Source organism: Osmerus eperlanus, chromosome 22, assembly GCF_963692335.1.
Source record: "Osmerus eperlanus chromosome 22, fOsmEpe2.1, whole genome shotgun sequence".
In the NCBI taxonomy this organism is placed as follows: Eukaryota; Metazoa; Chordata; class Actinopteri; order Osmeriformes; family Osmeridae; genus Osmerus; species Osmerus eperlanus.
Window position 1 is genome coordinate 7,634,688 of NC_085039.1, and position 25,833 is coordinate 7,660,520.

At 49.1% G+C, this 25,833-nt stretch overlaps 2 protein-coding genes across 6 annotated transcripts in view; both read right to left on the minus strand.

The window, feature by feature from the left end:
- Positions 1 to 14,845, minus strand: part of LOC134008577 (RNA binding protein fox-1 homolog 2-like) — a 28,842-nt gene extending 13,997 nt beyond the window's left edge. For all 3 annotated transcript variants that reach the window (XR_009928152.1, XM_062448012.1, XM_062448013.1), the window contains exons 1-2: positions 13,749 to 14,845; positions 7,458 to 7,508 (exon numbers count right to left, since the gene is read on the minus strand). Coding sequence is in view for 2 of the 3 variants with exons in the window: in XM_062448012.1 (XP_062303996.1) it covers positions 7,458 to 7,508; positions 13,749 to 14,000 (303 nt within the window). In the remaining variant the exon portion in view is untranslated. The remainder of the gene's footprint in view (positions 1 to 7,457; positions 7,509 to 13,748) is intronic.
- Positions 14,846 to 15,633: 788 nt separating this feature from the next.
- Positions 15,634 to 24,270, minus strand: LOC134008999 (uncharacterized). Of its 3 annotated transcripts, XM_062448625.1 has the most exons (18): positions 23,785 to 24,270; positions 23,524 to 23,697; positions 23,072 to 23,190; positions 22,608 to 22,782; positions 22,303 to 22,415; positions 21,153 to 21,779; positions 20,672 to 20,837; positions 20,400 to 20,524; positions 19,817 to 20,063; positions 19,292 to 19,416; positions 19,060 to 19,159; positions 17,715 to 17,887; positions 17,444 to 17,532; positions 17,101 to 17,225; positions 16,660 to 16,840; positions 16,293 to 16,398; positions 16,083 to 16,159; positions 15,634 to 15,747 (listed from the first exon to the last, which is right to left on the minus strand). In XM_062448625.1, the coding sequence occupies exons 1-17, from the start codon at positions 24,218 to 24,220 to the stop codon at positions 16,085 to 16,087; spliced, it is 3,156 nt and encodes a 1,051-aa protein (XP_062304609.1). In that variant the 5' UTR covers positions 24,221 to 24,270; the 3' UTR covers positions 15,634 to 15,747; positions 16,083 to 16,084. The 3 variants fall into 3 exon arrangements, with proteins under 3 accessions (XP_062304609.1, XP_062304608.1, XP_062304607.1); XM_062448624.1 differs by having other exon boundaries at positions 20,672 to 21,779; positions 23,524 to 23,688; XM_062448623.1 differs by having other exon boundaries at positions 20,672 to 21,779.
- Between the last annotated feature and the right edge of the window lie 1,563 nt (positions 24,271 to 25,833).

Sequence of the window (25,833 nt, forward strand, 5' to 3'; positions counted from 1 at the left end):
TGGGAGTTTGTGTGTGTGCCATCTGTCTCCAGACCCTGACCTTTCCCTGCCTCACACCTGTGACTAGCTAGCCAGATCCCCCGAACTGTATGTGTATGTGTGTGTGTGACACAGTGAGCAGAGTCACAGAGGGCTGACCCGGGTCACGAGCCGATATAAAGTGACTGGGCTGGCTTGCTTTGTCTAGATACGCGCAGACATCCTTTCGAAACGGAACCCTCTCTGACTCAACTTCAAGAGATGAAGCTGGAAACGTGGTCTTCGGCTTCGTAAAACGGTTCCACCCAAACAGAACGCTCCACATCCACACTCTCATGAAATAACTGTTTGGTTGCTTCCATGCTGAACTTCGGCCAATTCAAAACGGAACAAGATTCAAATATGTTCAATATATTTCAGAAGATCGTTTTGCATCCGGTCTACCTTTGCATTTTTATGAAAATTTAGCATTCTACATACTTCCCGAATTTAGCCAACTCAACATTACACCGACCCCTAGGCTGAGAACGGGGATGTATTTTACCACAAGGCATGCAGAGGGTAGCAACCACAGTATTTTCGGTCGGGTCGGACAAATATAGCTTAAAAAAAGGGAGCAACCAAGTGTTTGTGTTGAACTGGCCGGCTTTTTAGAGTGCCGCCACATTCAGCCTCGGCAACATGGTGCAGCAGCGCACGACCCGGGCACACGGAGGAGAAAGCAGCTGCTACTGAAATAGTTTTTCAGTGGGGGTGTGTTTGTTGGCGCGTGTTCTTGTGTGTGCTTCGTCTGTCAGGGCTGTCTTGTGCGATTTTCGCTGACCGTGAGCTGCCTTGTCATCCTCTCTTGATAAGAGCATCAGCTGAATAAATACATATATAAAGAGAGAGCGAGAGAGCGAGAGAAAAGGAGAAAACGAGAGAGGAACCGTCCTGTTCCGAGACGCTGATGTCCTCCAGTCAGATGGGCGATGCGCTTTTTGTGTGTGTGTGTGCGTGCGTGCGTATGCATGTACACGCCGTGTGTGTTTGCGTCCGCCGAGTCGCCTCTCGTTGTGCGTGCGCTTCAGTGTGTGTGTGTGTATGTTTGTGTTCATCGCGTGCGCGCTCCTTTCTGATTGTGTACACGCTCCGATGCTCTGTGTACGTGCGCGCCTGTTTTATTATCTGTTTGAGCGCTGCAAACCCCCCCCCCACACACACACACACACACACACACACTCCCCCCCCCCCCCCTCTCCTCGTTGTGTAACACTGCGCAGGCAGCAGCAGAGCTAGTGACTCAGACTGCTAGCTGGAGCTGAGCTTTTCCTTTCGGGTCAGCGGGCAGCGTCCGAGCCCGGGCGCGTTTTTCCGAGGAGCCCGCCGCCGTCGTAGTTCGCGGAGCGCCGGGTCGATGGCGCGGGACCCACCAGCGGCGTGCCGCTGCGGAGGAACCTCGGCTAGCTCGCCGGAGCGACGCGCCAACTGGGCCGGGGGGGGGGGGGGGGGGGGGGTGTGGGGGTTCACATGCATAATGACTTTTCAAGAGGTTCTTTTCTTCTCCCTCCTTTTTTCCTACTCGCTACGGCACGACTCGTATCGTTTCATTTCGAAGACCGTGGAAAATGGAGTGGGGGGAGGAGCGCGGGGGGGTGGGGGGGGTGTAGTGTTGGCCTTAGCATGGCTCGTCTCTGCCAGCCATGAGAATGGCCAGTGGCCGGCTTGTGTGGCGTTTGTTTGTTGCCATCGTGGCTGTTGTCGCGTTGTTGTGGCAATGAGCTGGACTGACAAACAGCTGGATGAGCGCTTTGCAGCACGCCCAAGGCATAGCAATGAGCCTGGGGACCCCCCCTCCTTGTTAAATAATTCCAACCCAAGTCGAACACCCCACCCCCACCCCCTCCCCCCTCCATCTACACCCCAATTCCTCAATCGCCCCTTCCCCCCCCTCTTTTTTTCTCCTCCTGGTGCTGTTCGCTCATCCACCCCTCCCACCCCCCCTCCTCCTCCTCTTCCCCATCCCCTCTTTTCTTTTTACGCTTCATAAAATCCAGACGGGACCCCCCCCCGCCCCCCCCCAGAGTGTCAATCAAACCGCCTGCCTCGTAGCGAGCGGACATTAACCTCCCCCTCCTCCCACCCGGACTCCTCCCACCCCTCTGTTCTGGATCTCCTTATAGGGTAACATGTCTGCTCGTCAACAGAGGCCCCTCCCACTACAGCCCCTCATCCCTTTTCCTTGTAGGGTGTTATGTACGCTCCAGATCTCCACCCCCCCCACCCCACCCCCAAAGGCACCACACACACAGTCACACACACTCAAATGTGTGCACACGCACACTTTTCTTTCGCATCCCTTCCAACGATTTCATCTTTCATCTCTCCTCCAGCTTCTCTGACGGTCCGCCCGGCTCCACTGCAGCTCGGTCTGAAAGGTAAACACTCCGGAAATAAAGATGGCTGACATCAGACGTCAGTCAGCCCATTTCACTTTAACGAACGGCGAGGGTGGGGGGAGGGGGCTGGGGGGGGGGGGCGCAGGTGAGCACACAGAACACGCCATGCTCTGTGTCGACGCCTCGTCCGCAGGAACGGGTTCCTCTCGTTCCGAGAGCGGAGGGGGTTGCTCGGTGACAAGATCCCACTCGGTTAGTCCCAATGTCAAAACGGTTGACAGTGTGGACACAGGTAACTCATATGACTGGACAATCCAAGTCAATGGTCCTGAACAAACAGAGAGAATGAGAGAGAGAGAGAGAGAGAGAGAGAGAGAGAGAGAAGCAGAACAAACCTAATCGCCGAAAAAAACAAACCCCCTCTTGGTGACATGTTATGCCCTCCAACCGCGCTTCCCAAAGCCACAAGTCAAAACAAGCCTTTTGACTCTCAAACCTTTCCAAATGGGTGCTTTAAAAAGGAAACAGATCTCTCATTAACATCCTTTAAGGCCTACCATCAACTATTCAGGCACGCCCCCCCCCCCCCCCCTCCACCCCCGGTCCCCATTCTTGGGTGCAGTATCGATTAATTACTTCCATTTAGAAATTCTTTTTGAAGCGTGTCACAAGATATGGAAGTGTTGGCTTGGCCTAATCTGCTGGTCTACATGGAGTAGCACTCACGCACCGACTCCTCACACCTCTTCCTCTCTTGCTCTCTCAACAGACTTCATCAATGAATGAGTCATGCGTGCGCATAGTCATGGCAACGGGGCCCGTAGATCATTCCGGTATGTGCAACCTTCGAGAAATCAATAGAAAAACCCATGGAGAAATTCAGGAGGACGATGCCTAATGACGGTGAACTTTGTCACCTCTTTATAGTTTAGGCAAGCGTGTATTTAGGTGTGCAAGAGGTGTGCGTTTGTGTGTGTGTGTGTGTGTGTGTGCAGCAGCACAGATTGGTGTCTCTCCCACACCTTAGGGCACACGCTAGGGTGGGGCTCGGCAAATATTTCAGCTCTCCCTTTCTTTCTTTCGCTCTCTCCCTCCCTTTCGCAAAACTATGATAGCGCTATTTGTGTTTAGAGCTGTGTAGGAGCACTTAGAAGTCTGTGCCTGACTGCAGAATTAAGGTTGCTTTTCAAAAATGCACCAGGAGGGCTTGTTTCCTGCAAAGTCAGCACCTTGGCGCTATTATTATGTCACTCGACCAACTGGCTTCCTCCAGGGTTTTACCCTGCCTACCGATCTCCATGTAGTTAGCTCTCTCTCTCTCTCCCTCTCTCTCTCTCTCTCCATCCACTTTCCCTCTCTCTCTCTCTCTCTCTCTCCATCCACTTTCCCTCTCTCTCTCTCTCTCTCTCTCTCTCTCTCTCCATCCACTTTCCCTCTATCTCCCCATCTCACGTGATCTGTCTTTCCTGCGACGTTTACTAAGCCCATTCCTGGCAAATCAGAGTGGGCTGTCACCTTAGAAATCAATTTCCATTCCCCTGTGCTCTCTCTCTCTCTCTCTCTCTCTCTCTCTCTCTCTCTCTCTCTCTCTCTCCCCACCATCCCCCTCTTTCTGGAGCTCTTAAAGGAAAACATTGAGATAACAGCTGCCAGGGCCCCAGGGAGGAACGGGGGGGGGGGGGGAGGAGGGAGGGAGGGAGAAAAGAGGTCAAACAGTAAAGAGAGTAGGATTCCAAGGTAAAGCTGGAAGAGGAGTGCGCACGCGAACGTCAGGGGGGGGGCTGGAGGAGGGGGGGGCGGAACGCGCTCCACACACAGGACCCCTCTGACTCATACACCGAGATGCAATGACACCGTGGGCGCGCGTGTGCCGTTACAACTCGACAATGCGTACTCCGGTGCCGTTTGGTTGTGAGTCTGTGTGTGTGTGTGTGTGTCTGACAGTCAGATTAGAGCAGAGGAGGGGGGTGCTCGTTGACTAGAGAAAGTGTGTGGAACAACTGTTCAGCAGGCACCTGTCCCCTTCACTCCAACGACAGAGGGGGATATCCAGGAACAGCTGCAGGGACAACAAAGAATTTCTTTACCTCTTTTTCCTCCACCCCATCCTTTCACTACCCTCTCTCTCCCTCTCTCTTCAACCCCCCACATCTTTAGGGTCTTACCGATATCGAAGGCCTGCTCGCCGTTTGCGCATGCAAGTTGCCCACCAAACACAACACAGCCATCGACAATATCACATAAACATCATTGAGGCGACATACAACTTGGACAAATAGACATATCAAATCCGTACGGCACAACACAGAGGTTCCAGTTCATGCTCAGAGAGCATGCGTTTGCTAGCCCAAGGCTTGGGAACAGACGTCCTAGGAAGACCAGAGTTAGTCCGGAAGCCCGGCTAACGCTGCGAATCATAACACGGATACCATCTCTCCATCTCTCCCTATCTCCCTCTCTCCATCTCCCTATCGGTCCTCGTCTTTCATGTACACAGCGCGAGCTATTCTCAAAGCTAGTCTTTCTTCTGTTGTTTACAGTCTACCTATTCAGCGAGTCCATCGGGCTGTGCGAAATGACCTCACCAAGTCCATTCAAGTAAAGGGGGTCACGCTGTGCTCCTTATTGTCGTGGTAAATTGGAAACGAGGGCTGACATGACATGTCGCGCCAAGGAAACGCTAGGTAAACATTAGCTCTGTGACAAAGTGGCTCGATTCAATCCGGCGTTGCGTCAGGGGTGAAAAGAGAGGGATGGAGGAAACTCACCGGCAACACGGAAGGGTAGTACAGTCCCATCATCATATTCCGCACGAGAACTGTGGAGAATTGTCGTCTCTCTCTCTCTCTCTCTCTCTCTCGCTCTTTTTCTCCTCGCCTATCCTCCTCCTCCTTCTCTCTTGCTCGGTCGCTCGGTCTCTCTCGATCGGAGCCCGTGTCACCTCGCTCGTCTCCTGCCTCTGTTCTGTCTGGCAGATTCAAAATCTCCCTCTCTCTCTCTCTCTCTCTCTCTCTTCCCCTCGCTCGCGAGGTGGACCCTGCCAGTCCTCCCCTCCCCTCCTCCTCCCCCGCTGGCCTCTGTCCCTGTCACTCTATTGCTTGCCTGCTCCTTTTTTCTCTCTATCTCTCTCTCTCTCTCTAGCTCGCTCGTGTTCCTTTCTTTGCCTCTACCCCCAGCCTTCTGTTTCGCGGCTGTGCCCTTGCCTGCTCATCTCTCTCTCTCTCCCTTTCTCTCTCTCTCTCTCTCTCTCTCTCACGCACACGCGCTCTCTCGCTCCGTGTCTCTTCCCTGGTCTCTTCTCCTCCACTCCTCTCTCACCCAGATAGCCTGCTGTACCCCTCCCCCCTCACTCCTTCCCTCCCTCACACCTGCAAACTTTCCCCTCCCATGTCGCAGTACCTCCCTCTCCCTCCCCCCCCTCTCCCTCCCCGTTCTCTTTCTCCATGTAGGTGAGTTAACTGGGGCTGCTGGCACCACTGGGATACTAACAGACGCTTTTCGTCTTCTCTACAGTAAACCCACCCCCCTCCTCCCACCCACCCTCTTTCTCTTTCTCTCCCTCCCATCCACCCTATCTCACTCTTCTACCTCTCCCCATCCCTCTCTCTCTCTCTCTCTCTCTCTCTCTCTCTCTCTCTCTCTCTCTCTCCCTCCCACCCAACCATCCTCCTTCCCTCTCTCCAGGCTATCTAGACTCTCCCTACTGAAACTCTTTGATCACGTCGCTCGCACGCCAACAGCTTCGCGCCTTCATACAAGGACGGTGATGGCGGCGGCGGCGGTATTCACCGTGAGACGGTTCACGGAGTTCACCCTGCACACACACCCCGACGGCCTCAAACCCTTCTCTCCTTCCTCTTCCTCCCCCACGGCACTAGGTGGCGTGCAAAATCCCCACCCCCCTCCGACGGCTCGTTGGGCAGGGACGGACGCGAGGGTGTAATCCATCCTCGGGAGGAATATTCCGGCGTACGTACGAATGGCTTGAAACGTCCGTGTCTGAGAACCCTCAGACAGTAGCGGCTGCGATTTAGCTTTAAAAACAGTATTTCCCCCAAAGGCCGCGTTTTGGTCCCATCGATGTCTAGTTAGGGTCATAACGCTGGATTAGGAATACGAACCCCCGCTGTAACCGTGGTCTTATTCCACTAAGGGGACAAGTACAACAAAAAAACGAATGGATAGAGCAGACAAAGTAACTCGACTGATCAGTTGCCAGAAAGCCATGGCACGTAAACGACAAGGGACAGAGAGAGATGGCCAGGGGAGGTCAGCCAGATCCATGGAAAGCGAGGGATGACGGGATTACGGAGAGAGAGCGGAGGAAGATGAGTGAATGAATGGGGGATGATCTGTGGATTAAACACAGACTAAACCGCCTAATAACACAAGCAGGCGCTGGTACACACACACATACGCGCCGTCGACATATGGTAGGCTCCACCGAAAAAAAGACTGGCTCGATTATGCAGCAGAATCTTCATATCTATATTTTAATACAAGCTGCATGCGCGCGCACACACACACACACACACTCAAGGCTAAAGATATGCGAGGCTGCATGTGTTTACATGTAAGCAATGTCGGTAAACACACGCTACTGAAGCCAACCGCAGCTTGTGTAACCAACACTAGAAGGATTTATTAAACACATGAATTACAGTTAAGACTTGTTGTGAGAATCTAGCCCTTTCTTTCTCATAGAACATCATGACGAACAGCAAATAGAAATCTAAATATAGGACTCCTTTGAGGAGAGGGGAGAAATTATAATCTACTTCCCTACCTTGCGGTTTGGAGGGACGCAAAAGTGAAGACTCTTGTCTTCAGACCGCAGTTTGCTGGTAATCTAATGCATTTGGTCCTAGACCAATCATTCCAGTAGATCCTCTACATTGAAAGGGATTTTCTGCACCCAGGCTAGTGAGAGAGTGTCTGTGATATTGCAAAAATGGTGTTCCAACTACAGGAGGAATCAAACTAAATATATTACAAATATATAAATGGGATTTAAAATGTGAAAGGTGCCGTGTTTATGGTTTTCAAATGCCCCATGGACAAGGTAACTAAATATACATTTTCAAAAGAGGACATTCTTACCTGATTGTGAGGGGGGTATCCATGGTAACCCAGGGCCAAGGGTTCGTTGTTCTGAAACAGAGAGGACAGACATGTTTAAAACCATGCCCAGCGACTCCTGCTTGGCGAGCAAAGGGTCAACTGGCTTGTCGCGTGCTTACTGTGTTACCCTTCCTGCGCTCATGTTTGATCGCTGGAACGTTTACTCGGTCGTCCGGCCTCTCATTCGATCTCTCCTTCCAGATCATCGAACCCCCCCCCCCCCCCATCTCCTCGAGTCTCCCATTGTGTCACTCTATGGGATGTTCAAGTTAATTGTCACATTGATGGTTTCTAATCAAATTAATTCTGCTCGTGCCACACTATGTCTACTCCCTGACTACTCAGTGTCCTGTTGAGAGCTCACCCCAATGGGCCCATTGTCTGCATGTTAGAGCAGACAGAGAGACGGAGAGATGGAGAGAGAGAGAGATAGAGAGAGAGGGAGAGAGAGGGAGAGAGAAAGGGGGAAGGAGGGGCAGAACGAGGGGGAGAAGAGAGAACGACTGACTCCTGCTCCTTAGCTCATAAATGGGTCACAAGTGTCATTGACTATAAGGCCCTTTAAGTGTCCGGAGCCTAACGCAATCCCCTCTGTTTTCTTTACCCCCTCCCCACACACACACACACACAACCCGCTATACAGGGTCACTGCTGCAAGGATTGAGGGTAGGACAAGGAGGAGATGGACCGAACAGTCGGGGATTAATTGCTGTTGTGTTTAAAGAAATATATAATTTAAGAAAAGGAACCCCAGCTTCCCCCCTCCCCCACACCCCTCCCCCCCTCCCCCTCGCTTCATCTCTCGCTCTTTGGTGCAATACTAATTAGATTGCACGTCTCTGCTCTCCAAAATAGGAAAATGCTCTTGCAACTCCATTTATTTCACATTCATCACTCTCTGTTCCAGCGTTTATGCTAATGCAATCCATTAAAACGGCTCTTCTTTTCCGGCAATTATGATGCGTTCGGTGAGGGTGAGCAGCATATTTCTCTGCCTGCGTCCTCCTTTCGGCTACATTCGATATAATACTAAAATAAATAAGGCATTTACCACAAGGCATTTACTCTCTCCCTGCTCCCGTCGACCCATCTCCTTTTCATCTGGAACCAATGTCCCTCGCCTGCGTCGTCCCCTGGGGGAACACTTTGCTCTGCGCACATCACAGCTTGAGCCCTGCTGATTAACGCAGTACCCGTCTACTTTCCATTTCTCCATCCCCCCGAGGGCAGCGTCGAATCCCCCAAAAAACGGCATCAAAATATTTCGTGAAGGCAAACTAAGAGTGGCCTGGGGGGGGAGGGGGGGGGCGAATTGGTGGGTTCAGGAAAAGGGGGGCGGGGGGGACATTGTCATGTTAGTTCTAGTTTTAAAAAGTAGTTCCAGTAAAAACTGCAGTTTGTGTAACTCTTACTTCACTGCCAAAAATGTACTTAGGGGAACAGGCGTCGGAGTCGACCCATAAATAATATATCAGCTTTTAGAGAAGCCTGACTAACATGAATAAAGTATAAACATCTATTTCACCGTGATGGTACACTCCCCTGTACCCTTAGGTATGCTGTGTCTCACAGCAAAGAACGTGCCAGAAAAAAGAGGCAAAATCCAGACACTTATTTTCATTGGGCACCACACTGCGAAAAGACCAGAGTGGGAGGGGGTGAAGCCATAAAATGACATCTGGAATTCATATTTCTGAGACGGGGAGGGGGGGTGGGGGGATGGTTGGAAGAGGGAGAACTGTAAAAACACGTGAGATGGAGAAAGAAGAGAGAGCGGAGGGAGGAACCTGGGTGGACGAATAGGAATAGTGAAGGGGATCCAAAAAAAGAGGGAGAGAGGGAGAGAGAGAGGGGAATCAAAGACAATGACTCATACATGGAGCTGAGTCATGTGCTTCATTTCCTTAAAGAGCTGGGTGGGGGGGAATGGCGGAGAGGGAGCTGTCCATGTGGAGTGTCCACTCAACACAAACGAACCCACACACAAACACACACACACACACACACACAATACCAGCGCGGAGCCAACGGCGTTGGTCTAAGTTAACCTGCAGTGACACGCACAAGACATAGGCGATCACCACAGGCATCTGTGCCCGGTACCACGGCCAGGCTCAATAGAAGAAGTCAGTCTACATCTTCTGCAAAATCGATTTTGGGCAAACGCATACAACTTTGAGGTCAAGTATAAAACCACTCTGAGGTAGCCATGTTGGCTGTGTTGGAGGTGCGTGTGGCGTTCTGCTGTCGTTCTACCGTGGAACAAAAAAAAAACGGGTGCTACATCAAACCATGAAAGGTTTTTTCCAGCGAGGACCAAAAAACCCCACAGGAATGAACTAAAAGACTACATCGTCTCATTTTTTTCCTTCTAAAAAGTAATAGGACTTAGGTCATTTTTCTCCAGGCGTACAGGCGCGGTGCGCTATCTGTTAAGAAAGACCAAAAGAGGAGAAAGAGAACTGCGGGGGAAGACAGAGTGAACAATCAGGAGAAAGTAACGGGAGGACTTGAAGGCAACAGATGGTGAAGGAGTGGGGGGGGGAGGGAGGGGGGGGGGAGGGAGGGGGACTCTGGGGGTTTGGGGAAATGAGATAGGGCTTGGTGGAGGTAGAGTGGAACCCTACTCTCCCTCCCCTTCTCTGAAACCCCCTCCCTAAGAAAAAAGGCTTGCTTTTAGAACGGCCTGATATGAGCGTTATTGTGTGTGTGTGTGCGTGTGCACGCATGCAAACTTTAACAGGAGTTCGGTTACCTCAAACAACCTTCTCATTCACGTCACTAGTTTGCAGGATTGCGATAATCCCCTGCACACACGGGCCGTACGCTCACCAAATTGGCAGGGGGTATGTGTGTGTGTGAGTGTTTTTGTGTGTCTGTTCCAAAGTGTTTTTCGCCACTTCTCCGAAAAAGACACCGATTGCTCCATGTTTTTGGGGGTGAAGAACTCCTGTGTTGCTGCTTCAGGGTTCCTCAAACATCTTCAAGGAAGACGCCATCGAACACTTGACAAGATGCCTCCATCCATCTCATCCACACGGAGCACTTAGGTGCTAAGTCCCCCACACAGCCGAAGGATCCAACAGTTTATTTACTCTAGATAGACTTCACATTCTTGCTGCTGGCCATAGTAAACCTGTACTTGGCTGTTTCGCGGCTCGCAAGGGCTGGACGCGGATCAATTCGGGAGGCTGTGCATTTCTGGGGCCGTTTCCCTACACATAAATCAAAACCACAAAGTGAGGGGGACGGTTCGGAACCCACTAGATCTTTCTCCAACTTGCCTAGATGAGATAAAGGGCTGCTCAGTGTGAAGACACGCCGACTTGCACCCCCCCCCCCCCATCTTGTCTCCAAGACAGAATGCTAAGTAAGCAAACATCAGCCAAGAGGCGGTCCGTGAGGCCCCACGGCACGGCTCTGACGGGCTTCAAAGTGAAAAGCGGCCCAGATAGAACACACAAACATACCCGGCTCACACCGGGAGTGCATTTTTCTTTCTTGCTGACGCTGGGCTGCTATTTCGGTGTCTGACTGAAATGAAAGTACATCGAGGTTCTCTACCAACCGTAATGTTGTAGCACAGTCATTTTTCCCCCCCGAGGCAAGTCCTTATTAGGTTAGGAGGGGCCAGGGTCCCACGCAAAGTCTCAACAAACGCAGAGCGCCTCGGCGTACTAAACGAAATTGAATCCGACAGGCCCTCAGAATGAGACCTAAGGATGAGCTGTGTGATTCTGACGCCCTGTCAAAGGTTTTTTTTTTTTTTTTTTTTTAATGGCCCGGCTTTTCAGAGCACTTGTCATCTGAGGTCAGAGGGATGCCTGCGATAGCTAAACGCCACCGCCCGATTAAAATGAGTTCACTTAGGGTTTAAGGCATCATGTTAAGGCAATGACTAATGAGAAAGACGGCTGTAACCATGGCGATGTGGGCGATCATTATTATGGGCTGGACTGGCAACGGTGTTATGGTATTGCTCATTACCATCACCACACCCTGTTACAGCGGCCTCATGGGTCAAGGATCAATGCTGTCATTATGTCAGCAATAGGCTGAATTCTATTGCAACACCCAACTGGAAAAAATGGAGAGGGAGGGAGGGAGAGAGAACAAGACAGAGAGAGAATTAACCCTGGCCAGCCATTTAAATACTTCAACTTCAGCAGAGTGACAAATAACGCAACACTTTCCGTGAATCACAGTCCCCAGGAGAGGTGGAAGTCAAAAGAAGGGCCAGTGTGCCTGTCTGAAAGTCGTTTCTTGGAAAGCCCAGCGATTTTCTTGGCGTAGTGAGTTGAATATCTCTTAACCTACTTTTTTTGCTGCAATATGAATAGTGTCTGCACATAGGGGAATAATAATGTCACTTCATTTCTTTTTTCCCCTCGTTGCTGGAAAAGTAAATGTTTTATATGAAACTGTCAAATGTAGTATGTGTGCATATGCATAGTATAGTTGCATTGTGCTGGTAACCTAAATGGGCATCTCAAGCCTTTGTTTACAAACTGGAAGATTAGGAAAATGTGAGATCGCCAAAATATGGCCCTAAGCTTTAGTGGCCGCATTATGCTAGTGTGTGTGTGTGTGTGTTTGTTCCATTAATCCTCTCCCTTAGATAAGGATCTCAGGGATCAGTGTGGTTATAATGCCCCCTTCCAGTACACACTGTGATCCTGTTAGCCCGAAACAAAGCCTCTTTACTGCTAGTGATAGGGCAAATCTGTTCCCACATTCGGGGTGGTGGGGAGGATTCCTTCCCTCCGCCTCTCTCTCAATACCGGACAGCCCAAACAGCTGATGCTCAATACTTTTTTAGGGCCAGTCGAGGGCTATTGATCCATGCAGTGCATCTCCCTTGCTCTCATAATACCCCCTGCGCCCCCCCCCCCCTCCCCCCAAACACACACACTTCCGTTCTGTCTGTTTTTAAGTGCATTACCCTCCTAAGCTTGTCTTTCAGCTCTTCTGGAGTCAGGGTGGGGTGTGTGTGTGTGTGTGTTGGGAGTTGCTGTGTGCCATAGCCCCCACCAATAGGAGGCCAGAATATGAGGGCGGCAAACTGGCCACTTCACCCCCATTACAGCTACTTTCCATGGCGGAGAAATAGGCTTTTTACACTCTGATGCATCACTTAACCTTGCCCGAGACTGGATAATGCAATGTAATGACACTCTAAAACGTAGCTGTACTACCCATGTATCCAATTAAAAAGATGGACATGCAGCAAAAAATCTCTGATAAAACCAGCAATTTGATTCTGTAGATGTGTAACTGTTGTAATGGTGCACCGTTTAGATCAATTGCAGTATTTGGGATACATGAAATATGCCGTCTTAGCATGACTGGATGTAGGGATGTGAATTTCAGGCCCCTGGGCCTTGGCTGTTGCAATTTTACTGTTGGCAATGGTAGAGTAAATTATCCCCTTGTAAAATGGGCACACGTTATTTACATTAAAGTCACCCATCCCAAAATAAATCACACAGGCAAGCATTTGACTACAATTTCCATTTAAAACTAAATGTTATAAAACATTCAAGAGGCTGTGCTACATATTGCTTGGGAAGTTTACATTTGGGAATAAAGTCGGGTGTTTTTAAGATACATGTTATCACATGCATTCTATTGCAATGTGGATAGACTCGTGGTTCTTTCAAATGGTTGTAGTAAAACAGACAAGGAGCAATATTTGAACAAATTGTTTAAGCAATAGGCTAGGCCACAGCACTAAAAGTAGCAGCTTCAAAACTCTTGGTCGGCTACAATGTTTAACTTTTTGTCCGAAGCCTTTCCGCTGTACCCTACTTTATGGGGGTGTTGTCACATTTCTTGACAACAGTCAGTCGTTTTCCGTATGTGTGGCCTATTGACAAAAGGCTTGTTGTGTCACGTATGACTTTTCGCTTGGTCTGAAGTCTTGTTCGCTATACTGTCAACCAGAAAAGTCGTGGTAGGCTGTTGTCTATACTTCTCTACGACTCAACCCACATCATGTCTTTCAAGCGGCTCGCTAATTAATCACACCAGTGAATAGATTGAAATACTTCGCCAATAATTAGTAGAGGCTTTCATCCCAGTGTGCTAGAATGATTGGGTTATAGGGTAGTTTCCAGATTATGCAGTCTATTTTGGCTACAAAGGCCTATACGCCCATGTAAACATAATTTTAAGACCATGTTCTACACTTCATGTGGGTTTGACCGCGAAAGTCACGTTAGTGGGCGTATTTGCAGCCAAACTATATTCAACAACTGCTCAAGCTCTCACCTGGCCGACCTCTGCCATTACTCCAGCTCCGTCAATCCGGGGACGCTTGCATTCTGCCCCGGTCGAGTCCAACAGTGCTGCCGATGTTTGCGCGTCGGGCTCCGGATCCCCTCGCTTCATCCCCCGAACAGCTGCAGGACCTCCGCTTGAGTTGGGATGCACTCTAGCCATTGTGTCCAGCTCTCTATCCCGGTCCATCAATCCCCGGGACACGGGCAGCATGATTGATGCTACGTCGGTCGACATTAACATTTAAAATTCCCTTCTGTTCCCCGTCTATTTCTAAATCTGGATTTATCTCCTAATATTGGTCACCTTTCTGCCTTGGTATCTGGCTTGTCAACAGGAAATACTCCCAACAATCAAATGCTGTTAATAAAATAGGATTTCAATTGTAATGCAATCAAAGCTATGCAACCCTAATACGAGTTGAAAGATGATCAGTATTAATCTGATCATCCAATTCGATGTAGGCAACAAAATGGATTGTGTAGCCTATTATTTTACCCTCTTATTTGCAAACGCTCGCTTCCTTACTGCAGTACAGGTTGGTCGGATATAAAAAACACCTATCGAATACGTGGGCAGCTAATTTTAATCTAGTAGGCTATAGGCATATGTTTAGCCTACTAGTCATGTACAATGTCCACTGTAAGGCCTAGGCTTTAGATTTACAAAACAAAGCGATGTTAGATATCTCCTTGACAATATTATGTCATGAACATTACGCTGTCACTATTAACCCCTTACTATTGCGCCGGAGAAAGAAATATTTGACAAAACAACATCCTACCGATATCTCAAGCCAAAAAAGCCCTAAACATGTCCTCGCTACCGCTTTTTCTCAGTCTAATTGCGATACTTTTACCAGAGAGGAGGGGTTATTGAAAGTCAATCCTCGTCAAGATATCTCTCCATGTTATTCCTTTTTTCTGCTTTAGTTGATTTCCCAAAACAAAAGACAACGGGGCTGCGGTATTTCCTTCCCTCTCTTCCCTGTTTTTTTTGTCCGTATCCCGGTGTATATTCTTGTGGCGTGTGCGCTACAGAAAGGAAATTGTCTTCCCTCCCCCCTCTGCTCGTGTAGTCATTCCCCTTCCCTCCTCCGTTCCCTCCGTCGTGCGCCCTCCTCGTATCTTCCGCTCAACCCTTTGAACATGCAGCCTGGCAGCCATGCAGCCATCAAATAACGCAGTGTGCCGCAGTGCTTACACACATTTCAATAGGGGCCTATGGGTGCCATGTTCACGTTGAAACATACCTACCTCCAAGTCTATAACGTTCTGTGTGCAACTGACGCATGATTTTATTTTCTTCACCACAACCTTAGAGGGCTTAGAAGTCTTTTCAGATTTTTTTTTCTGTCAGTAAAGCTTTAAACGATGGGATGGCGTGCTAAAACATTTCCTGTTGAACGACTGTTCGTCGGGGAGGTTATCAATATTAACCTCATTACACAATAGTTGAACCTATACCGGTCAAGGTCTTTGGCGCTGTTTTATGAGCTTACCAGAGCGTGGCACCATCATCCTGCATTTTTATTGCTTGGATGACACCCAGTGGTCGGACAAATGTAGAATTTTTACCACTTCACACTCTTTACGTCCCTTCTTGCTTGGTCTCTCTATGAAAAAATGCTCACTGCATCCATTCCCATTGAGTTTGACTTTGTGCAAGTAGCGGCATCATACTGATGGAAACTTTTTCCTCTTTTAGGATGGAGTGGCACTTTCCGCTATAAAATTACAAGCTTCTGGCTGAGGAAGAAGAAATACCCTTTTTAGTATATATTTTAAACAAGTCTCACTCCCATTCCTTTTTAAGTCTTTTATTGGTGGGTGGCTAGTGAAGTAAACGGCAGAAAAATATACAAGAGTGAACTGGAAAAATTCAGGGATTTATTGTGTTATTTGTAAAGCAAGCTTCAGCTACTTTAGCCGCATGTCTATCAAGAAGGTCTGCCCCCAGATGATAATGATGATGGGGTCTCTCAATGGAACTAAAAAAAGAAAATCAGGAAATGCATTAGTCTTGGTTAATAATTTAAATGTTCCTCATTACTGAAACCATATTTTGTAGGTCTTGCCAAAAGAATACAAGAACTTCACTTTGTTCATGTTCAACTCATTGCGAGTCATCTGTGGGCGTTTACGTAAGCGTGTACTGTACAAATGGGTGTGATGGTTGCTTCACAGCTTTCGAAAAAACATTCCCAGCGTCCAAATTCTCCACCCATGGCCCCTTAAGGGAGTGTGTGCAAAGACCTTAAAGTGTGGGATCGGTGGAAGTGCATGCCGGCGTCATGTGACTGCAGGCTAAAAGATCTGGCCTCACAGCTAATGGCTGAAGCATCCCTCGACACACGGGCCGTCAGCGGGCGAGCACACTTGGGTCGAACACATGAAGTAGATCTGGCAGGGCAGAGGGAGTGGTGGTGGGGGGGAGGGGGTCAGACAACAAGCAGGCCTTTGCTAACACTTCAACTAGCTCCAAAAGGTTCAAAAACAGGGCTGCGTCTCAATACAGAGTTGCATCCTTGCTCACCTCCTCGTCAGTGTCCGAGGCCTTGCTTTTGGAGAGGAACTGGAAGGTGTCGATGGTGAACCTGCGTGTGTGGTCCCGGGGGACTGGCTGCTGGGAGACGAGGCACCTGTCGAAAGACAAAAAGGGCCGTCAGTGGGGCTTGTGGAGGAATGAGGTATGCTAAAATGACAAGTTGCACTCACTATTGGGACTGCTTTTTCAGATTAGACAACTGTGTCATTGTGCAGAGTACAAAACCAATGAAATGCAGTTAGGCTCTAACCAGAAGTGCAAAAGAACATCTTTCATGTACAGCAGTACATTACAGTAACAGTACATGTGGCTCTACCATCCCACCCCCCTTGTGTGTTTGCGTTTCCCGGCCTACCCATTGTAGAGGAGGACCCAGGTGGAGTGCCCAGAGCGGTCGTAGGCCACGCAGTAGTGCACCAGGAGCAGCACACTGGGGTCAGGTGGGTTCAGCACGCGCACCTCCAGGTACAAGGGTTTACCCAGGAGCATCTGCAGGGGCCGGTGATACTGGGGATAGTAGTTGGTGTACTGAGCGTCTGTGTGTGAGAAAGTGTGTGTTTGTGTGTGTGTGTGTGAGAGAGATTTTGTCATGCTGTTGGAATTACGTGAATTTCTTTGCTTCAATTAATTTTTTTGTAAAAAGGATAGTCCCAATGTCAGTGCCATTGCATTTCATTGATTCAAATTATTCACAAAACACTTGGACTGGATTAATCTACTACAGATCCTATTCATTATGAAGCAGCAGAAACCAATATCAGTCCAACTGGAGGGGGGGGGGACATGAATGGTGGACCTGTAGCGATGCGCAGCTGGACCCCAAACACCCCCTCGGTCTGGATGGAGGGTCCCAGAGTGGGGCTCTTGAGGAGGTGGCCCACACTCCCAGAGCCAGGTGTGTACCTGCACTCCACCATCAGCCTGGGGACAGATCGAAGGAGGACAACCAGAACAGGAAGTGATCCAGCAGATTCTCAACAGTGTAGAATTATTGGGTTACAAGTTACATGGAACATACATGTTATTGACTGGGGGGAGGGGAGGGGGGATATGAAGAAAATCATACAATATCATTATAATTCTACAATGTTGTATGACTGCAACCAAGAGATGAGTGGATAACTGGCCTGTGGTCTGACCTGACCGCCGAGTCTCTGGTTTGGCTGTCGTGGTTCAGCTTGGCCTTGTGGATGACCTCCAGCAGGTAGACGACAGTGTTGCCCACCTCCTGTGAGAGAGACAGCAGCCACCGGCGTCACGTCTCACACACTCCAACAAGAGAGCTCCAAACAGTTGGGATGTGCTACCAGCTAGCTAACAGCAATAGTCCCATGGCTGTGGTAGTCAAACCACAAAAACATTTTCAGTGTGCAGACACAGCGAGTGCGACACACACACACACACACTCACGTATCGGTGTGTGCCGCAGCCCTCCAGAGGAATCTTGAACACAGCGTGGTCTCGGGACACCCTTTGAGGGGTGCAGGAGTCATCGCCGGCGGCAACCAGAAGGCCAGTAGACAGAGGGGGGTCCGTGAAGGAAGCAGGTACAGAGAACACAAAGTGGCGGTCCGCTGTGCATTCTGGAAGTTTGACACAAAAAGGTATTGACAGTTACGTAAAGTACCAAAAGGTCATGGATCTCTCTGGGAGATAAACATATGGGCGCTAGGACCTTAACACAGGTAAGACAGGCGGGGGAGGGGGGGCTGAATTGCAAAACGACGAGGAGGGGCGCCACCGGGAAGAACATGTAGCGTACCACATTAGGACAAGGCCTTAATGCAGGAGCCCGGGCCATTTCCTGCATATCCTCCCCTCTCCCCCCCCCTGTTTTCCTGTCTATCAAGATAAATAAAGCTGGAAAATGACGGGGGGGGGGGGGGGGGAAGGGGGTTAGAAACCTCATGTCCTCCGACGAGTTCGAGGGTGGGAAAGTGTGAGAAAAATGGAGACCAAAACGAGACACCGGGGCAGTGATGCGGCATGGACTCACTATCCGTGGAGTAGTAGCAGCTGGGGCGGAGGGCGCTGGAGCAGCAGCCCAGGGAGAGGCACTCGCCCTCGGACAAGGCTCCAGAGCCACAGGGGAGCCGCTGCTCGCTGGGAACCTGTTGGCATTCTGTTGGGAAGGAGACACGGGGAGGGAAATGTCAACGGCACAGCCGGACCAGAGACAAGGACCCCACACCTTCCCCACCTACCATGTCCCCTCCCCAGTCACCCAGAGACAAGGACCCCACACCTTCCCCACCTACCATGTCCCCTCCCCAGTCATCCAGAGACAAGGACCCCAGACCTTCCCCACCCGTCATGAGCCCTCCCCAGTCACCCAGAGACAAGGACCACAGACCTTCCCCACCTACCATGTCCCCTCCCCAGTCACCCAGAGACAAGGACCACAGACCTTCCCCACCCGTCATGAGCCCTCACCTCCCCTCCCTGTCACAGCTCGACTCTCCGCGTCCCTTCAGTGTCTCCAGGAGCAGGTGATCGCAAAGCTGCCCTACGCCCAGTTGGACTCCCTTGAGGTCAAAGGTCAGTGGGTCTTTGCACGAACCAGGAAAGCAAAGCTTTCACTGAAATGCACCTAAGCACGGCCGATCAGCACGGCCGATCAGCACCTAAGCACGGCCCCCCCCCCCAAGTCTCCCTCTTTTGCCTTTGAAATGGCGGAAGAGGAAACTGGAAATGTGTCCGTTGACATGTAAAACGGCCGTATTCATAGAGGGTTTATGGATTTTTAGGAGTGTACCTTGACTAGGAACGGTTACAGAGACCGGACATGACAGCCAGGCCCCTCTCTTTTTTCCGTTCAGGGTGACGTAAACCACATGAATCCTGTGTTTTTCACCCTTTTGGGAGAGAGTGTTTATAAGGCAACAAGTTATGCTCACTCCATGAGACTCATTTATATATACACACGTCAGGTCCATTTAAAACCATTAGTACTTTACATGTCATTGACCTAGAAAATCAAGGCTAACCTGAACTGTCATATGACAAGAGTTGAAGGGGAGAAAGAGATTAATACGGCCATCATCCAGCTGGCTCGCTGAATACCCACAGTGCTTTGGGGCGTCCGTAAGGCTCATCTTGCTGTCTTTGACATCTGTGGGAATTTAGTAGGGTCGTTATGGAAACGGAATCAAATTCAAACTCAGGTAAAAAAACAAAAACAATAAAAGTCGACGTTTTTTTTAATTGTTTTTATGAGAGTAGTTTACGAAGTACTGAAGTGCTTCAGTTACGATATGTCTACAGTTACCATCAGATCGTCACAACCACATAAGTGCGTACAAGTGAACATGGGGATCTGGATTTCCCTCACCATAACCTTACCAAACTCATCAGGTAAAAGAACATACTGTACATAAACGTGAGCTCCCAGCCCCCACCAGTAGAGCTCCAGAAGTTTCCTGGACCGTGTTACAATTCAACTCAAGCAGGGATGATGGCAACCATATGCACCTGAAACACACACACACACACACACGCACACACGCACTTACCCTTAACAACAATCCCAGAGATGGGCCCAGGGGGGAGCTCCACTCTCATATGGTGAGTGGAGCAGAACAGTCTGAACTTGGGGGGAGCGGGGAGGCTGGGCTGGGGCACGACAGTTCTGCTGGTGGCCGGCATTGGAAGAGAGTGGGTGTCCAATGCTGAGGGGTTTGGACACTGCAGCTCCAGGATCCTGTACTTGTTCAGCTTTACATCGAGGTACCTCAGTGAGAGGGTGAGGGTCATAGGGGACTGGGAGGGGAAGTCGGGTTTAACATCAACACTGATGTACATTTTACATTTACATTTAGTCATTTAGCAGACGCTCTTATCCAGAGCGACTTACAGTAATTACAGGGACATTCCCCCCGAAGCAAGTAGGGTGAAGTGCCTTGCCCAAGGACACAACGTCATTTGGCACACCAGGGAATCGAACTGGCAACCTTCAGATTACTAGCCCGATTCCCTAACCGCTCACCCAGTGAATCAGAACAAAATGGTCAGACACTCGCACACCCAGTATGCCACCAAATATAAATCAAACACCCCTTTGTTAGGTTCATGTGGAAAGGAGGGGGGGGGTCTTACCAGAGCATAGCTGTGGCAGGCAGGGAGAGGGGACGCCAGAGTGACGGCAAAACTTGCCACCCTCTTGACCACGTATCCACAGTCCACTGGGGTGCTGGAGATGGGTGTCCACTCCTCACTGCGGTCTGAGGGGAGAAAGGAATATGGCTCCCTTCTGTGGAGATGAGATCCCCTACATGTCCTTCCTCCCCTCCCTTCATCTCTGATCGGCCGTGCTTAGGTGCATTTCAGTGAAAGCTTTGCTTTCCTGGTTCGTGCAAAGACCCACTGACCTTTGACCTCAAGGGAGTCCAACTGGGCGTAGGGCAGCTTTGCGATCACCTGCTCCTGGAGACACTGAAGGGACGCGGAGAGTCGAGCTGTGACAGGGAGGGGAGGTGAGGGCTCATGACGGGTGGGGAAGGTCTGTGGTCCTTGTCTCTGGGTGACTGGGGAGGGCTCATGACGGGTGGGGAAGGTCTGGGGTCCTTGTCTCTGGATGACTGGGGAGGGGACATGGTAGGTGGGGAAGGTGTGGGGTCCTTGTCTCTGGGTGACTGGGGAGGGGACATGGTAGGTGGGGAAGGTGTGGGGTCCTTGTCTCTGGGTGACTGGGGAGGGCTCATGATGGGTGGGGAAGGTCTGGGGTCCTTGTCTCTGGGTGACTGGGGAGGGGACATGGTAGGTGGGGAAGGTGTGGGGTCCTTGTCTCTGGGTGACTGGGGAGGGGACATGGTAGGTGGGGAAGGTGTGGGGTCCTTGTCTCTGGGTGACTGGGGAGGGCACATGGTAGGTGGGGAAGGTCTGGGGTCCTTGTCTCTGGGTGACTGGGGAGGCGGTGGTGGGCACATGATGGGTGGGAAAGGTCTGGGGTCCTCCTCTGATGGTAATTGGTTCAGCGTAGGCAAACGTGGCCCGTGGTAGAGGGGTGGTGACGGTGGGCAGATCTGGTTGGGGCTTATCGGAATCTTGCGATAGGAAGAAGGGGTAATGGACTGGCACATGGTAGGGGTATATACAGTTGGGAGGGCAGGAGACTCGAGAATGGTGGGGTTTGTCCAAAAGCGTGGGTGGTGGTTTGGTGGACTGTGTGGCAGGAAGGGCGCTCTGGGTACCTGGAGGAGGGGTAGGTGGGGGGTAAAGGAAAATGAAGTTTAAAGGTGAGAGGGTCCCCATATTAGGGTGGTGGAAGGGGAGTAACTGGACGTGCTCAGCAAACAACCGGCCTGGGTCTGAGGTGCTGGAGGGAGGAGGGATGGGAAGGGGCCCAGGGGTGACTGGGTCTGGAGAGAGGGGCTGGGAAAATGGAGGATAGGGCAAGAGCGGTGGCACTGAAAGGAGAGGTGGACAGGAGAGGAGGTATTCCAGTCCGTCGATCAGCAAATGTAGATGTGCTCCATTCTAAATGGTTGGGGGGAGATGGGGGGGGGGGGGGGGGTTAAAATCAAGTTGATGCACAACAGTGTTGTGCATTAACGTTCATTGAACACGTTCATTTTTATGAGAACGATGAACTGAACGCAACTTAATGACAAATAATGAACTTGAACGGTGAACACTCATACTATTTGAGGTCTAGCTAAAACGTTAGGGAATGTTTTCCTTGCTGTCTAAATCACTTGCACCATGTCATTGCTAAGTGCCCGTAAAATGTTCGCTATGTAGCCTAACCTAAACCAACTAACTCGACTTTGCACTACGTTACCCATGATTCATCGCACACACGTAGACCAAACAAGCAACGTATTCCAAGACAACAGCTCTCTGTCTCATAAAAATGGCAAGTGGAAGCATAGACGCCCTTTACTTGTATGAACTGAACTTTGAACCAGTTCATGAGAGGTATGAACGTGCACAACACTGCCAATTGGCATTCTACATGTACCATGTTAAGAAAAATGAAGAAAAAAGTGGCCTTGCTGACTTGGTGGGTGAGGCACAGAGCTGTAAAGGGACAGTAGAGGAAGAGGTCTTCTGGCTGGAAGTCGATATGGTGAGCACACTCATCTGACACCAAGGGATCCCACACTCCATTCACTGCAGAGGTGGGGAGAGAGAAAACGGAAGAAAATAAACTTGTCATACAAGAACGTAGCTAGTTTCCATTCTCTACGTGCCTGTCGGTTTTGCAGATGACACGTTTTTTTTTTTTTTTATGTAATTTTTTTTAATCAAAGGCTACTTGACATCCATGATTTATGTACAAGTAGAGGGATCAGCCTCCCTAACCTTTGACCCCTGGAGTAGACATGGCCTTCTTCCCTCCAGGTATATGAATCGTCATGCCAAAGTCGGCGCAGCGAACAGTGAGGGGAATACTTGGGAAGGCAGGCTGGGGAGGAGAGGGACAGGAGAACTGCACTGGGCTCCCCCACCACAGCAAGGGCAGGACATAGCGACCATTCTGTAGGAAGGTAAAGGTAGACCATTGTAGGGTGGAAATAAAAGAAAAAGGGACACAGGAAGTGATACCAGATTTTTTTTAAGGGAACATTCCAGAAACTGAATGTCCTTCAAGGCGACAAGTTTCATAGCCCTGTAATTCAAGCGACCTGAATACAATCATATTAAAAAGTGAATCCCTCACTGCTTTTCTAGAAACTTTGGAAAATGTGTAACCCAAATGTATCAGGGTGAAATGGGCAAGAGCTTTGAATGGGTTAGGAAGTCCAGAGTAACATTTAGAGCAGTACCTGTTTGGTGATGTAACAGCTTTCATATGGCGCCAACAATTGTAGATCCTCGCATGTGGTCTTCACCAAGTAGCCACAATGTGGAGGGAGTTGTAACAGAGAGATGGGGAGTGCATCCACTGGAGGGAATCAAAAATAAAAACACTGTTGGTCAGTTCAAAACATTTTGTTACGTTATCTTTTTAGTAAGGGAAAAGAGCCAGAATCTACAACCAAATAATCAAAACATTTTGCAAAGTGGTTGGAACAATCAGGATTAATGAGGTTAGCCATTCTCCCCCCAAAGGATTTCACTCAAAAGAGGTTATGGTGTTTATTCCAACATGTCAACACTTGGGACCCGCAACAACTAGCTTGTTAAATCTTTCAAAAAAAATATGTTTTTGTACTACCCCCTTGTCCCTCATACACTCACCCACGCATGTACCCCTCCAAACCTTATTCTGACCGACCTCTATCCACCAACAGGTTTATGTATCCTCGCCCAGTTACAGTCAAGGTCATGAAGTTGATCTTGCACTGTACAGAGGGCCTCATTGCCTGCCATGCAGATAGGTGACGATCCGCTTCAACTGATGAACCTGACATCTTTCCTTGGACAACATATCCCTCCAAACCTGCATAGGCTATGTACAGTAAGATAAAATGGAAACATTATAGAGGAACAGGTAAAGTATGTTGATGTAGAATTCAAACCAACACAAAACGTTCACCTTGAAACTCAGGCTGATAACCTTCCTCGACATCGACCGGTCTTTTTAGCACACCAGCTTGACCAAATTTCCAGACCTTGGGCAAATCCGTAGGACTTGATGCAAGTGTTTTATACAATTCCGCCGGAAGACTGCGAAGGGGAACAGCACTGTCAGTGAGTAAAGATGACCGTTCACTTTGTTCTGAACAATTGTTTTTTGCAAATGGGAGACTTGGACCGCAATGAATGAAGTTTCGACGACTAAAGTTGCCCGTTTCATCTTCGGTGCTGACTCTTGGGCTCTTTCCTTTCCCTCCGTTAACGTCAGTCGCGTTTTCTTCCTCGGCAAACTCAACGAGGTCAGTTTGCGAGCTGCATATTCTTAAGTTGAAATGTGATACAATAGCTATCATACATATAAATGTAATTAATTTTCTCATCGGTTGACACGACATCTCCAGAGTGTTTCTTTGGCTGGCTGGCGCGAACAGGCCAACCAGCTGGCAAGAAGGGATATAATTGACAATTAGCGTCGACCAATCAATCATATTCACCGGGTGGTGAATTTGTTGTAACACCCCCATCACTTTTATTTCTGGGTAAATACAGTGTATATATATATCTTAAATTATAAACCTGAAAGGTACATTTTGAGTTATTTAGGTCGGCCACTAGGTGGCGGTGTCACGAGCCAAGTGTTAACGCGGTGCATCTTGATCGTCCTCTCTTTTCTTTTCTGTCCGAACATGAAAGCAGCACCTTTGAAACTGCCGGAGTAAACCCTGTAAACATCTAGGTAAATATTGTAATACTGGTTTAAAACATGTATGTCAAAAGGTTTGAATTATACCTGTTCATCTTTTGACTGGATGATGTTTTGTGTTTATTATTGTTTTTTGGATGGATGTCTATGGATTCGTATGTGGCGGCTAACGCCAGTGTTTCCATGACTGTATATTTATATAGTTTTGTTTTCTATGTCAGTATCCTAAGTCCACTGCCGTATTGTTTTGTATTATTTTGTTTTAAATCATTTCTTGGGGTGGCCTTTCTGCGAAAGTAACAGTTAATAAACGAACCCGGGAAAAGTAATTGTGTCCTGTGTGGGTCTCAGTTCGGCAGGCTACACACATACGGTTTTGTTTTTGACACCTTACGCAGGTTATACTATGGTTTGTATAGAATACATACAATGGTATAAAATGCTAAAACGCCTCGATGTTCCAAACATAATTTATCATTGGCCTACGCGAAAACCATTGCATTTCGAAGTATTCGCACAATTCCATTTATCTATTTATTGCATTTGGTAGGAGGAATAATCAACCATTACAATGTGTCACATCCAAACGGCCTCAAGGAAGCCCCCACCACATAAGCCAATTGCATACTTGAGAACGTCTATCCCCGACAGTCACAAAATAGAAAACAGGAAGCCTTTTATTAACGCACGGTCGTCTAACAACGTGTGCGCGTGTCCCTTGCTGCAAGACAATTTAAGTGTTCAACCTGAAATAGATAGATAACCCTAGCCTCTGTTAAATTGACTCTAAAGTAAGACTATTCTCTGGGGAGATTTTAGTTATAAGGGAACAGCAAAAAAAGAGACGATCACTCATAAGGCTTATGAGGAATGGCTTGTGGAATAAATGAAAGAACGTTTTGGGGGGTGGGTTTTGTGGTGGAATGTGCATGCTTTGGGGTTTCAGGGTGACAAGCAACTACATGCAATGTAGCAAAGTGTCGGGTGACTTTCGGTATTGTTGTTAACAGCTACACAGAGGACAAGGTGTCTGGTGGCAGCTGCCATAGGAGAAGGGTGAGAGAGAAGGGTGAGAGAGTGTGTGTGTGTGTGTGTGGGGGGGGACCAGAGGTCAAGGGTCAAGAGATCCACTTACTAACTCGGATGTTGGGCTAGTGGGTGTTTGGGTGCTGGCAGGTCATGGATTTGAGATGGGCAGGAGACAACCTTCTCTTTGGATCGGATGTAGGTGCAATGTAAGAAAGAAAGAAGATTATATAAACCATTTCATTTTACAGTCTTGAAATGTACTACAAATGTCTTCAT

Excerpts from the sequence above, each read along its gene's own strand:
- LOC134008999 (XM_062448623.1), bottom strand. The coding sequence starts at position 24,220 with ATGTCGTGTCAACCGATGAGAAAATTAATTACATTTATATGTATGATA. Across the intron at positions 23,191-23,523 it reads AAACCTGTTGGTGGATAGAG|TGGATGCACTCCCCATCTCT; the intron begins GTCGGTCAGAAT and ends GATTCCCTCCAG. Across the intron at positions 16,160-16,292 it reads CCTCGGACACTGACGAGGAG|ATCTACTTCATGTGTTCGAC; the intron begins GTGAGCAAGGAT and ends CTGCCCTGCCAG.